At 40.2% G+C, this 15,079-nt stretch overlaps 1 protein-coding gene across 4 annotated transcripts in view; it reads right to left on the minus strand.

Annotated features, from left to right (window-relative positions):
• Window positions 1-826: 826 nt before the first annotated feature.
• Window positions 827-15,079, minus strand: part of ARHGEF3 (Rho guanine nucleotide exchange factor 3) — a 280,046-nt gene continuing 265,793 nt past the window's right edge. For all 4 annotated transcript variants that reach the window (XM_029917716.1, XM_029917719.1, XM_029917715.1 and 1 more), the window contains 3 exons: window positions 6,473-6,643; window positions 3,025-3,211; window positions 827-1,289 (listed from right to left, as the gene is read on the minus strand). In XM_029917716.1, coding sequence (XP_029773576.1) covers window positions 937-1,289; window positions 3,025-3,211; window positions 6,473-6,643 — 711 coding nt within the window. In that variant the 3' untranslated portion in view covers window positions 827-936. The remainder of the gene's footprint in view (window positions 1,290-3,024; window positions 3,212-6,472; window positions 6,644-15,079) is intronic.

Raw genomic sequence — 15,079 nt, forward strand, 5'->3', positions numbered from 1 at the left:
CTGTGAACAAAGGCACTGACTCTCCTACAGTTTCTTCCTCAATGCTGCAAAATATGAATAGGGCTTGGCAGATGAAACAAAATGATGACAGGCCTTCTTTCTTATTATCCTGCCAGACCTTTTGAATTCTATTCTGATGTTTTGGGCTAGAAGTGGCTCTCTACGGCAAGCCAGCAACTTTGACAGAGAGACCCCCCCCATCTCACACCTTGTGCCCCCCACCCCCAACCCAGGTGCAACTGCATTTCAGTTCAAGATTCAGAGCTGACAGCTGCTTTTGTGCTAGTCCTTTTAAGGGCAGACACTATTCCACATCCTAATAGATTATTGCATCAAATCTGCACTGGAAGATATTGCAAGGTCAACACAGTGCTTCTTGCTTTGCAAAATTAAGGATCCAGAATCCCCAGGGATGTTTTCATGCTTTCTGGTTGGATAGCATTGAACCAAGTTCACTGCATGAATTGATCTTTTCCCATTTTCCTTCAAATACCATCATGATACACAAGTGACTTCCTCATGCCTTGTTTCAAGGCCCTGTACACTCCACGCCTTCAGCTACCATGTCAAAGAGCTAGAAAAGCACTATAGAAACATGGGAAGACTCTTTTAAGCAATCTACATGAAACAGTAGTTTAGAGATTTTTTCCTAGTTTTTAAAATCCAGCAGGACAACTGAAAGTAACTTGTTCAAGTACCCCTCCGTCCATCCAGACGCTTGTGAAATACAATACAGGGTAACAGTTGCCACTGATCCCAGCTTACACAGATAGAATGGCAGTTACAGTACTAAGGACCAAGGTACAGATACAAGAGACTGGGTCAACACGGTCACAAAAATATTAAAAAGTGCTTCTCCAAACCGTTCCATGTGTGGAATGCAAATACTGTACAGGTAAGACACAGGGCTACTTCCAAGAAGTACACATGCTTCTGTCAGACGTTGCTTTCAATGTGCCTGCTATTCCCACAGGAAGAGTCTGTCTGTTCCATGCGCTCACAGTCAAGGCTGACCTCACTCGTGTCCATACTACAGTCTGACTCACTGTCTGATTGGTCCATCTGCTCAAGTCTTGTTTCTTCCTGTGGCTCCCTGCTCCTGGTGGTGGGATTTAGGAACGGTCCCTCGGAATCCAGCACCCCAGCCTGCCCGGCAGCACACAGCACTGTTTCTTTGGCTTGACGAATACAGTTGAGCCACTGCTGCTTGTTGAAGGTGTCATTGGCTTGTAGTGAGTGGGTCTGACTTTGGGATCCGTTTTTGAAACTCACTCTGAAGAAGTTTTTAACTAGAAATGAAAAACACAGTTAAGAAAGGTCAATGGAAAGGCAGTTCCCAGGGCAAAGATAACATATATAGTGACATTAACCCCCCGAGCCAGGGCAGACATCATTAATTGATTACAAAATGTGTCCCATTGGTCTGCCACATGGCTCAGCTCTCCCCTGCAGCCACCATCAATCAACAGGAGTTGACCTGGAGTTGACACCAGTGTGGCTTTCAGTCGCCTGTGAGGTTAGAAAATGGACATCACCTTAAACCTGGGTGTGTGTTAAAATCCTCTGTGAGCTTGTTAAAAACACACATGCCTGGACCCTACCCTTAGAGATTTGGATTCAATAGGTCTAAGGTGAGCCTGGTAATCTGGAATTTCATCAACTGCCCCAAGCTAGAGCCTTTTCAAGTTTAAGAAGCTCTTTGTAATATCAAAACATGCCCACAATCCTTCACATGATAGTACATGTACCTATAGTACCCAAATGATTGAGAAGATAGGTAAAGACTCAACGATATTATAAATTAGGTTTCACTTTAAAATAAAATTACATTTTAATTACCTCCATAGGAGCTAAGTGCATTTTAAAAATGGCAGTGCACAACATGGATAACATTTTATTTAGCTTAACTGGCACATACAGGCCCTGCGTGCCATGTGCAAAGTTTGGTTCACAGAAGCGTGGGTGTTCGGTCCCCTTGCACTATCCCTGTAGCCAAGAGACTGGGAACCACCACTTCAGACAAATTCAGGCTCCACCCATTACTCTAAGGCAAGCGCCGTTACTCTTTTATGTCTCAGTGTCCTTATAAGGTTATTATGAGGCCTAAATGTGATAAGACATGTAAGTGCTTATACAATGCCTGGCACATGTTCAGCCTTCAAGAAATATAAGTTACCACTACACCACGACCATCACCACTCCCACCAGGGTGGATGGACTGACAGTAGGTAAGAGGCAGTACATATTAATTACTTTGACAATGTTAACCCAATGTTAACCCAAGATGCCCAGTTGTCACTTTCTCAAGGAAGACTTCTCTGATCATCTCCTCTAAAGCAAACCTCCAACTGTTATCCCTATTTATCCTGTGCTGGGTTTTAGTTCTCTTAACAGCACCTGAATATTTCTTCATCATTTATCCCTTCTCTTACTATATAAGCTCCACAGGGGAAAGGAATCTGACTATTTAGTTGACCAGTGTGTCCTCGTGCCTTGAATGACACATATAAGACACTCATTACACACTGCCATCTTACTTTCTCTTGATTAACTTCCTTGCTTATTAAGTCTCAAGTTAAAGAAGTCCATTTGCATAACTACAGAAGAATCCTCAACCAGGTGACCATCCTTAAGCCTCTCTGGGGATGAGTCTGCTGGCTCAACAACAAGGGCCAGCACGTAAGCAGCTGGTATCTCCATAGGGGCTCTCTGATATTAAGCATGGAAGGAGACAGAGAAGGGGGAACTTAAGAGGCCCCTGTTACGTCCAGACAGGTTCACTTGCAGTATCTTAATCCTTATAGCAACCTTACAAAGTAGTCAGGCATACACGCCCATTTTGCAGATGGGAAACTGAGGCTCACAGAGGTTGCACAAGGTTACACAGTCAGTGAGTGACGAGATAGCACTGGAGTGCAGTGTGACTCCAAGGTGATGGCTCTTCTCTTGCCACCAGCCATCCACTCCCTCTGAACCACCACAACCAAGACCATTCAACAGATCAAAACCCACTACCATCCGTACTTCTCTCATTGTTGCTAAATGCGCCACGCAGGGAGCCGCCCAGCCTCACTTCTCCATCCTGCAGGTCTTCCAGTAGGAGGTCCTTTACAGGGATCGGCTGCCGGTACAACTGGTAGCAGAGCTGCTCATTGTGGGTGACGGCTCGAGTGATCACAAGCACCTCTTGGAACAGGAAAACATGCAGCTTCTGGAAGAAAAGGATCCACAGAATTTCTCTAAGCGACAGTCTAGAAAGATTAGTGTAGTTCCTTGGAGAAGACGTCCCCAGGTACCAGGTTCACATTGTCTGATGAACTTTTAGGCTCAAATCTACCTCCAGAAGAGAAATTGGGCAACTTGGAGGTGTTTCCAGATGCATCTCGTGCCTTTCCTAGAGGAGGGCTTCCCTAGGGCCTCCACGGAGAAGGCCTTTCTGCCTACAGACATCTGCGGCGGGGGGAGGGGGGGCTCCAGGGACAACATTCACATTATAGCTCACAACCTGTGCAGACACACACAGCCTCCAGCTTCCGTAAGAAAAAAAGATGAGAAGGGGGAGTAGAATCAAGGGGACAATGAAGGAAAAAGAATTAGTACCCCCACTCCCATCCCAGCTTTAGTTTGCATCACCTAATATAATCCTAGGAGATCAAAATGAACAATAGTTTATAAAGGATGCACCTGGCATATCAAAGCCTAATATTAATCTTTGCTTCCCAAATCCATAAAAACACTTATTCTTTAAACCACAGAGCTGAGTATCAGCTCCATCCAGGCTGTCTAACTCAGAACACGGCCCACTCCTGAGGGAACCGGAGCGTGCCGCCGTAGTCACAGAGAAAGATAATCAAAGCATTGGTCCTTCTCGGTTATGTTCATCAGAACCTCAGTTCTCTGAAGAGGTTGTGCTTTAAAGGCTGATGACTGATATGTGTGTTGTGGGCAAAAGGAAAAATCTCAAAAATAAAGGCTTGTCTCCAACCACATCATGAAAGCAGTTTTGCTGGATAGACTGGGGTAAATTGGCTCTATTCCATTCCAAGTGCCAGGCTCATCTCACAGGTTGGAAATGCTGAGGAATTGAAGTGAAAAGATCTACAACTTTGGTAGCTGGGTTCTGGTTTTCCAGTGGAGATATTTGGGAATGTGAACCCAGGTGGAAACTCACATTAGAATCTTGATTTGGGGCAGGGAAGCATATTGGGCATTATCAGACAATTTTATATTTGAGAGAAAAGAAACTTATAGATTCCCTCATGCCTACTCCGACAGACAGACAGACAGACAGACACACACACACACACACGCACACACACACACACACACCTGCAGAAATTAAAGCTCAACCAAATGTTGGCCGGTGGAAATACAAATGATAATTTTGTACTGGGTGGGAGGAGATTGAGAAGTGAGATTTTGCTTAACAAAAGGATCAAATGTACATTTAAACAGAGTAAAGCAAAAAATAACCAAGTTAAGGCCTTTTTTATTTTTGAGAGGAGAATGTGTAAAGAATGTTGAAACTTTTCTTTGGGGATCGGGAGAGAAGGGGTTTGTCACTGTAAACACGATCAGAGATTTTTACAATGTTTCTACCTCAATCAATCCTCTAGCTAAGGTAGAGAATTTGAATTCCTTATCTGGGAAATCTTTGAAAAAACATCCCTTATTTGTGAGTCTTCGCTGAAAATTCCCCTTGTTAGTTTCACCTCCTTTTAGCTCCCAAACGAAAGAGCTTTTCTCCTGATACAGGACTTGGTTCCTAATGACTTCCATAATTCTGTTGGGAAAAACAACTAAAACAAGCCTCCCACCCCAACTGCTATCTTTGTCTGGAAAAAATCTATTGCTTGAAATATGAACTAAAGTTCATCTTTAATGCCCCTTGCACATCCAATCAGAGAGAGTCTCAGTCCTTGACTGATGGACACAAAGAGACCAGGCCCTCATCTCAGCAGTGATGAATCTTCCCAACTATTTCCCACAGGGCTCCTGACAAAGAATGTTCAAGAACTCAGAGTGCCCGACATTAGAAGTCCACTGGTGCTTTCTGAAAATCAGCAAGAAGCATAATGTAGCTTTCTAGCAATCAGTAGTTGTAGTCAAACAGAAACACTTCTTCAAGCAGTGGCCTGTGACCTGTTCCATTACCTCTGTTGCACCAACAGCTGGTTGGATCCCTAGTAGCTCTGATAATGGGTGCTTATGACATATACTCAGTGATTTCAAATAACATTTCGGAGCCTGCTCACAAATGCCACTCCATATTCTAGGTCAAAGGTTGTCCTTTGAATCATCAAAGCTTTATTAAGAACTATTCAATCTAGTTTTGGCTTCCATTCTAAGGGTTGACTAGATACTGAAGAAGAAATACAATAAAAGTGGAGATTCTCTTTCTCAATGGCTTTTCCAACACTGAAATTAAATATGTATTATGTTACACATAATAAAATCTATACATTCCTTATACATTTTAATGTAGAGTACATAAAATTATATCATATACATATTAGCATTATTTCTACTTGCTATACATAAAAGTTAAATGAATTTTGAATTCTCATAAAATTCAAATCCATGCTTTCTTTATGCAAACATTCACATTCATTCATTCACTCACTCTTTCACCTAACATTACTGAGAGCTTAGAATGTGCTGGGTCCCCATAAAAGGTGCTGGGGGTTAACAAGACACAGTCTCCGCCCTAAAAGATTATAGTATACTGGAAGATACCAACAGACAGAGGGACAATTACACCCATGGTAGTAAGTGCCCCAGGGAGATCTGTCCAAGTGGCTACGATAGGAGAGGAGAAACAATTTCAATATCTACTCAGGAATAAAAGTCAGGAAATTGGGCAGAGTTAGATATGTAGCCAATAGAGGGTAGGTTATTGTTTTAAAAAAACAAAAACTGGTCTTTAAATGGCAGTCTGTGGATGTGTACCTATCCAAAAAAAGCAAAGACTTTCTCATAAAGCTAAGAGTTTTAATTTAAGAGCTGTTTTTTTTGAGATCATGTACTTTTAACATCCTGTTTTCTGATTATCAAAGTGGGAGGACATGTTAGCTGTTCTGCATTTGTTATTGAAGGTCATGATCAAACAAAATACAAAGTTGGCAACTCTATGTCGGTTTCCAATTCTTTCTCAATGCGTACTAGTTGTGAAATTTTAAAATAAGTATATAATATATACCTTGTGTAATATGTATAAATATGTATTAATATTAAGTTAGAAACACCCCATTTGTATTCTTTATAAATTATATGTATAATATAGAAATACACATATACAAGGTATATATATATATATATATATATGGGATCCTGTGATATAAGAGACACTGGAAATCAATTTTTGTCTGAAGATAATCAATGAGGAGGGCACAGTAACAGGAGGCTTGGCTCAAACGGCTTGCGTGCTGGGGGAGGCCCAGGAGGAGACCACTGAAGAAGAGGGACCACTCACCACGCCTCGGTTGTTCTTCAGTTCTCCATGACAACACAGCACTCTTGAGCTGTCGATCAGAGAGTCTTTCTGGCCTTCTTCCAAGTAAAGAAGCCGCTCTTTATAATAGCGGCACTCAGATTCCCCAGTCTTGGTGTTGATTTCTGCCACGATTCCCTGAATGATGTTTATCTACGGAAACAAAGAAGAATGTATGGGGAAAGTAAGCAAACCATCCACACCAGCAAGTCCCAGGGGCTCAGCCTAGAAGGTCACCAAGATAGACTTGCATCTAATTCTGAGATTCTGTTTTCTAACTTGCAGTTTTGGGAAAAGAAATGTACAACATAGAGCTCAGTAGTTATGAGTCCTGCACATTAAAAACTGTACCTTATATCTTTTCCTCTCAAATAAAAGTATGCATTAGTATCAAAGGATATCAGTATCAAAGGGAAAAGGCAAAAATAAATACATGCTTTATAATTTATTTTACATTTATTTAGTTTTGAGAGACAGAGAGAGATAGAGCGTGACCAGGTGAGCGGCAGAGAGAGAAAGAGACACAGAATCTGAAGCAGGCTCCAGGCTCTGAGCTAGCTCGAACCCATGAACCATGAGACCATGACCTGAGCCAAAGTCAGATGCTCAACTGACTGAGCCACCCAGGCGCCCCAATAAATGCTTTTAGTATATTGTGTCTATCCATCTATACACGTACACATATACCTATTCACACACATATATTTATATACAGATATGGATATTTGTTTATTAAATTGATACTGATGCATACTTTTATTTGAGAAGAAGAGATATAAGGTATAGTTTTCAATGTGCAGGTCTCATAACTACTGAGCTCTATGCTGTACATTTCTTAAAACATGCTTGCAATGTTGAAAACTTAGACATCTAAAAACTTCAGCCAAAGAGAGAAAACAAAGCAGAATGTAGTAGTCCCAAGAAGGGATCATCTTTGAGGATTTGAACCTAGTTTCAAAGTCTCTCCACAGGTACTCAATCTAACCTAACCCAAACAGTATTTGCAAATTGGGTGTAAAGAAATAGTTTGGATATCTTTTGGTGATACATACAAATGATTTATAAAGGACAGAGAACTAGACATGGAAAAAAAAGACACTAGGCATCATGATGGGAACCATTTGTCTATGTATATATACACCCACATCCATGCCTATAGCACATGTGAATAGGTTAGGGGTAGAGGATTTCAGAGCAATGGTGGATGCACTATTGTTAATAGAGAATGAAATGAAACAAAGCAACAAGAATACAGCATTCATATACAATCAGTGGGCATTTATTTTGATGTGTTGTTCTATCACATGAATAACATGTATATAAGTTAGAAAATGCTAAAAACCAAAGGAATAAGAAATTAGTTGAGTAAAAACTCAATGACACCAACCAAAGGCAACATGATGACTTCCTCAGCAAAGTCCTTTGTCCTCTAATAGTGAAAAGACCAACAGTCCCATCTTTCTCATGGTAGTATTTTTTAAAAAGTTTTTATTTAAATTCCAATTAGTTAAGATACAGTGTAATATTAGTTTCAAGTATATAGTTTAGTGTGATTCAACACTTGCATACCACACCTGGTGCTCATCACCAAGTGCCTTCCTTAATCCCTATCACCTATTCAACCTATCCCCAACTCACCCCCCCTCTGGTAAACATCAGTTTGTTCTCTATAGTTAAGAGTCTGTTTCTTCATTTCTCTCTCTCTCTCTGTCCCCCCTTTGCTAGTTTGTTTGGTTTCTTAGATTCCACATATAAGGAAATCACATGGTATTTATCTTTCTCAGACTTATTTCAATTAGCATTATACTCTCTGGCTCCATCTGTCATTGTAAATGGCAAGATTTCATTCTTTTTTTTGTGGCTGAGTAATAATCTATCGTGTGTATGTATATGTATACCACATCTTCTTTATTTATTCATCAGTTGGTGGATACATGTACTGTTTCCATATCTTGTCTATTGTAGATAATGTGGTTGTAAACACTGGGGTGTATGGATCCCTCTGAATTTGCATTTTTGCATTCTTTGGGTAAATACCTAGTAGTGCAATTGCTGGATTGTAGGGTAGTTCTGATTTTAACTTTTTGAGGCGCCTCCATACTATTTTTCAGAGTGGCTGCCGCAATTTGCATTTCCACCAACAGCACAAGACAGTCTCTCTTTCTCCACATCCTCACCAATACCTGTTGTTTCTTGTGTTGTTGATTTTAGCCATTCTAATCGGTATGAGGTGATATCTCATTATAGTTTTGATTTGTATTTCTCTAATGATCAATGATGTTGAGCATCTTTTCTTGTGTCTTTTGGCCATATGGAAAATGTTTATTCCCATCTTCTGCCCATTTTCAATTGTATTATTCATCTTTTGGGTCTTGAGTTTATAAGCTCTTTATATATTTTTGGATACTAAACCTTTATCATGTCATTTGCAAATATCTTTTCCCATTCTATAGGTTGCTTTTAGTTTTGTTGATTATTTCCTTCACTGTACAGAAGCTTTTAATTTTGATGAAGTCCCAATATTTATTTTTGCTTTTGTTTCCCTTGCCTCAGGAGACATCTGTAGAAAGAAGTTGCTACAGCCTGTATCAAAGAGGGTATTGCTGGGGCGCCTGGGTGGCTCAGTCGGTTAAGCGTCCGGCTTTGGCTGAGGTCATTATCTCAGTTTGAGCCCTGCATCGGGCTCTGTGCTGACAGCTAGCTCAGAGCCTGGAGCCTGCTTCAGATTCTGTGTCTCCCTCTCTCTCTGACCCTCCCCTGCTCGTGCTGTCTCTCAAAAATAAGATAAAAAAACTTAAAAAAAAAAAAGGAGAGGTTATTGCCTGTGTTCTCCTCTATGATTTTCATGATTTCAGGTCTCACATGTAGGTCCTTAATCCACTTCGAGGTTTTTTTTGTGTATGGTGTAAGAAAGGGTCCAGTTTCATCTTTTGCATGTTGCTGTCTAGTTTACTGAATACCATGTGTTGAACAGACTGTCTTTTTCCCAGTGGATACTCTTTCCTGTTTTGTCAAAGATTAGTTCACCATATAGTTGTGGGTTCATTTCTGGGTTTTCATTCTGTTCCATTGATCTATGTGCCTACTTTTGTGCCAGTACAATACTGTATTAATCACTATAGCTTTGTAATATAAACTTGAAGTCTGGAATTCTGATGCCTCCAGCTGTGCTTTTCTTTTTCAAGGTTGCTTTGGCTACTCAGGGTCTTTTGTATTTCAAACAAATTTTAGGACTGTTTGTTCTAGCTCTTTGAAAAATGATGATGGTATTTTTGATAAGAATTGCATTAAATGTACAGTTTTGGGTAACAGATATTTTAATAATATTTGTGTTTTCAATCCATGAGCATGGAATGTCTTTCCATTTCTTTGTGTCATCTTCAATTTCTTTCATCAGTGTTTTATAGTTTTCAGAGTAGAAGTCTTTCACCTCTTTGGTTAGGTTTATTCCTAGGTATCTTACTATTTTTGGTGCAATTATAAATGGGGTTGATTCCTTAATTGCTCTTTCTGCTGCTTCATTATTGGTGTGTAGACATGCAACCGATTTCTGTATGTTGATTTTGTATCCTGTGACTTTACTGAATTTGTTTATCAGTTCTAGCAGTGTTTTGGTAGAGTCTTGAATTTTCTACATAGAGTATCATGTCATCTGTAAGTAATGAAAGTCTTTCTTCTTCCTTCCTTTCTTCTTCCTTGGATGCCTTTTCTTTAAAAAATCTTTTTGTTAACGTTTATTTAGTTTTGAGAGACAGAGAGACAGAGTGGGCAGGGACAGTGAGGGAGACACAGAATTGGAAGCAGGCTCCAGGATCTGAGCTGTCAATATAGAGCCCCACGTGGGACTTGAACCCACAAACTGTGAGATCATGACCTGAGCCAAAGTCAGAGACTTAACCAACTGAGCCACCCAGGTACCCCAGATGCCTTTTCTTTCTTTTTGTTGTCTGACTGCTGCAGCTAGGACTTCTAGGACTATGTTAAATAACAATTGTGAGAGTGGACACTCCTATCTTGATCCTGACCATAGAGGAAAAGCTCTCAGTTTTTCCCTATTTAGGATGATATTAGTTGTGGGTGTTTCATACATGGCCTTTGTGATTTTGAGGTATGTTCCCTCTAAACCTATGTTGTTCAGGGTTTTTATCATGAGTGGATGTTGTACTTTGTCAAATGCTTTTTCTGCATCTATTGAAATGATGCTATGGTTCTAATCCTTTTTTTTATTAATATGGTGCATCACACTGATTTATTTGTGAATATTGAACACCCTTGCAGCCCAAGACTCATGGTGGTATAAACAGGAAAGAATTTAACAGATGAAAAATGTCAATAAGGATTCTTCTTGGTCACATTTACTTAATGGAAAAACAAATCAATCTATGAAAAGCAAGATTTTAAAAGAGGCCTTTACCCCATGAGAACTTACCACATCTTGTAAGGTGTTAAGTTGGCAGTTAAATCTAAGTGTTAAGTGATTATTTTTCACATGCTAATGAAATGATACCTTCTGCCCAAAGCCAACTGGATAAAAACTTCTACCCGGCTTTAACTTTGGCACTTTCACGCAAATTTGACAGAAGATCTTACAGCTCTGAGCTGAAGTCTGGTCACTGTATCCTATGAACAGATGCATAATCTGTATACTTCTGTAGCTATTATGGGTTTCAAAGCTCATTTATTCTCTCCTTTATTTCCCAAAGTTTGGTGATAACACTACTTTGACAACAAAAAAATAACATAATTTTAAAGAAAACACAGGGTTTTTGTATCATAAAATAATCTTTTTGGACTTTAATGTCAACCTGATATTAAATATAAATCCTATGAAATTAATATGAGTTTTATTAACATAAAACAATAAAGAGAATACTTTGGTCCACAAACTTTCTCTTTGTTTGTTTTTTTCTCCCCTCTTGGTTTTAAAATATTACTGGCTGTTGTTATTTTCAAAAACAAACAAACAAAAAATTTCAGGGGTGCCTGGCTCAGTTGGTTAATATCAGCTCAGGTCATGACCTCAACAGTTCGTGAGTTTGAGCCCTGTGTTGGGCTCTTTGCTGACAGCATGGAACCTGCTTGGGCTTTTCTCTCTGCCACTCCCCTGCTTTCTCTCTCTCTCTTCCCCTCTCTCAAAATAAATAAATAAACTTAAAATATTAAAAAAAAAGAAATTTCACAACACATACTAATGCTATGACTCATCCTTCAAATAAATTCAGTTAATGCTTGTTGAGCATGTGTTCAGTGTAGAGCTAGATGGCAGCATTCACAGAAGTGAGACAGGGTCCTTGCCCTCAAGAAGCTTAAAAATATATGGGAGGCATCTGACAAATTGTTTTGTGTCTAACTTAATCTTTTTTTCTTCTTTAAGTAGGCTTCAAGCCCAGTGGGAAGCCCAGTGTGGAGCCCAAAGTAGGTCATGACCTGAGCTCAGCAGAGAGTCAGAGGCTCAACCAACTGAGCCACCCAGGTGCCTGGTCTACCTTGATATTTTACCTTACTACATTTTTAATATATAGTGGAATCCATACTTTCCCCCCTTGTTTTTAAAGCAGTAGCATTAATGGCTGTGGCTCTTCTTAGAGTTTACTATTACAAGGTATATCTGGAATTAACTGGGTCTGAGTCAATTTTCTGAGTTTCCTGCAAGTATCCAGAAAACCAGAAAGATGATGTACTATAGGCATAAATACACATTCACTTCCTAATTTAACTCAGAAACTGAACAGCTGGCACATCACATGGAAATTAATAAGCTCAAACAAGCAGTGGTTCCTTAGGCAGCTATGACTACTGTCAAATGCTATGTCTTTCTTTGGTGTTTGAGAAAAGAAAGACAAAACAATAGAACATATCAGTTTTATTCCACTTTCATTGTGAACATTATAATAGCACCTCTGGGTCTGCTTTCATTTATTAAAAATAGTGTCTCTTAGTTATATCCACCTGTACACCGTAAGCATCTAATGCTTGCAGTGGTTCTTGAGAGTAACTTATTTTGCAGAATTGCAGCAAGGAATAAAGTTGAATATAGCAAGCAGACTGCATTGCAAATAGTCATAGTAGCTTTGCATTTAAGTTAAGTTTATTGTTGCATCTTTCATCAGGGTTCAGACTGAAGGGAAAGGACTGGTAAAGCAAGATGATGACAGATATCTGGTAACAGAAGAGGGGTTAAATCCACACAGGCTATAATCATCATGCTCAGAGTGAAATCTGAAAACCCTCTCTAGTTCCTTGAGCGGTAATATCATCTATTCGTAGGCTTGTGACATGAACCAGGAATAGCAGCCAGCACCGCAGGAACGGCTGGACTGTTCTCATTGCTTCCACTGATTTTTTTTTTTTTTTAAAGGAGCTGGGGAACAAGTGGTGGGCAGAGGAAAGAGACAGTCTGCCAGATGAGGTTTTGGCTGAAACGATCCTTAGAATTAAAAATTTTTAAATTTTTTAAAATTTATTTTTGAGAGACAGAGAGAGCACAAACAGGGGAGGGTCAGAGAGAGAGGAAGACACAGAATCTGAAACAGGCTCCAGGCTCTGGCTAGCTGCCAGCACAGAGCCTGACACAGGGCCTGAACCTATGAACCGTGAGATCATGACCTGAGCAGAAGCCGGACGCTTAACTGACTGAGCCACCCAGTTGCCCCAATTCTTAGAATTTAAAATGTTAAACAACTAGACCTCTGGAATATCTGAGTATCCAAAGTTCTATTTAAAAATGTTTCCTTTTGGGGTGACTGAGTGGCTCAGTCAGTTAAGCCTCAGACTTTGGCTCAGGTCATGATCTCGTGGTCCTTGAGTTTGAGTCCCACATTGGGCTGTGTGCTCCCAGCTCAGAGCCTGGAGCCTGCTTCAGCTTCTGTGTCTCCCTCTCTCTCTGCCCCGCCTCCCCCTCCCCCAGCTCATGCTCTGTCTCTGTCTCTCAAAAATAAATAAACTTAAAAAAAAACAAACAAGGCCTTTTTTATAGACATAATTGGAAGACTGGATACTTGATATAGAAGCCATGTATTAACAGTTCTCTGATCTTCCCCTTTTCAGAGGTGGAAAATTTATTCAGGGAATCTGTAATTCAAGCTACATTGGTACTATGAGTTTTACATTAATCAAGCATTCACAATGTACCCAAGAGTACAGGGCTAAATATTTCTGCTCATCTGGGATAATGCCCAGAGGAATATGAAAAGACAAAAAAACAAAGCAAAGCAAAACAAAACAAAACATTGCTGTGCTTCTGTTGTGTAAATGGGCATTAAGAAGACTTGCTTTGCAGATATTTTGAAATGCAGGTATTCCATGCCTCACACACAAATCTGCCTGAATAACTAGGTGCAAACTCAACTTTTAAAAATGACATCACATTTTTTTGCACTAGGGAAATTGGTCCATCCTTCCACGTTGCAAACAATCATGTTCTTATCTGTTTTTAAACCCAAACTTTAGCTCACTTGGGTGATCTTAGAAACAGCATTATTCTTTCATGCTGCGTTTTAAAAAGAAGAAATCTTAACAGTAAAGCTCAAAGCAAGTTCACATGCTTCAAAAAAGTAATTATTTTAACTAGCTCGAGCTCCCTGTTGTTTTCATTCCTGCAGACCACACACTTGCTGGGATGAAATATGGAGAGGAGGTAATGCATCTGTGCTCTTCCCAGTAATAAAAACAGACATGATGAAGTGAGGTGGGCCTCATGCCCAGTGCCTGTGTCCCCCATCTATGCTGGACTGGCCTGTGTGTGTCTGCTAACAGTCAAGAGAGTCTTCCCCCTGTCTTCACTATCCCTACCAGGAGGCACCTGGCCCACCTTGGCATCAGTGAGGCCTCTCCACAAAGCCTGGTGGCCCTAGTTGGTTTTCTGTAATTCTACAGGCAATGGGGACTCAAAGAAGCATCCAGGCTTTCAGTTCTGTGGTGTAGGATCATAAAGAAGTAGAAGAGGCACAGGATTTGCAGTCCATGGCAAATTTCAGACACAAACCTCATCATTTGCTAGCTCTGGCTCTAGGCAGTTAGCTAAGCCCTCCAAGCCTCATCTGGAATATGGTCCTATCAGGGATAGCTATCTCATAGGTTATTATAAGGATTAAATGAGATACATAACCTACAAAGTGATTATATAAAGCTTATTTACCAGGTATTCAAGTAATGTCAGCAGGTATTGTTATAATTATTATTGTTGTGACTACTACTTACTCATTATTAAACCCCTCTCTGGGAGGAGATAGGCAGTTTGTTTGGCAAGTTTCATGGATTTTGATTTTCAAGTCATCTATACATACCCTCTTTCTGTTCCATATTAAGTCAGGGAATGAGCCCTTTGGATTGGCCTCTAAGGCTCCATCCCCATGGCTCCTCCTTGAGCGTGTTTCCATGACTGCATGCCTGGACCTTGGCAGCATTGTCTCCACTTGCCTTCCTGCCCCTAGTCCCTTTCTCCTCTGTCCCCCGTCCACAGACAAGGAGAGTAACATGTCCACATTTCCACAACTTGTCAGTGATAGAGCTGGAATGTGAACCCTGAATCCCAGCTACTTAGAAAACAAAAGAGAGGTGGCTGGGTGGCTTAGTCAGTTAAGTGTCTAA

The sequence above is a fragment of the Suricata suricatta genome, chromosome 12 (assembly GCF_006229205.1).
Source record: "Suricata suricatta isolate VVHF042 chromosome 12, meerkat_22Aug2017_6uvM2_HiC, whole genome shotgun sequence".
Classification (NCBI taxonomy): Eukaryota; Metazoa; Chordata; class Mammalia; order Carnivora; family Herpestidae; genus Suricata; species Suricata suricatta.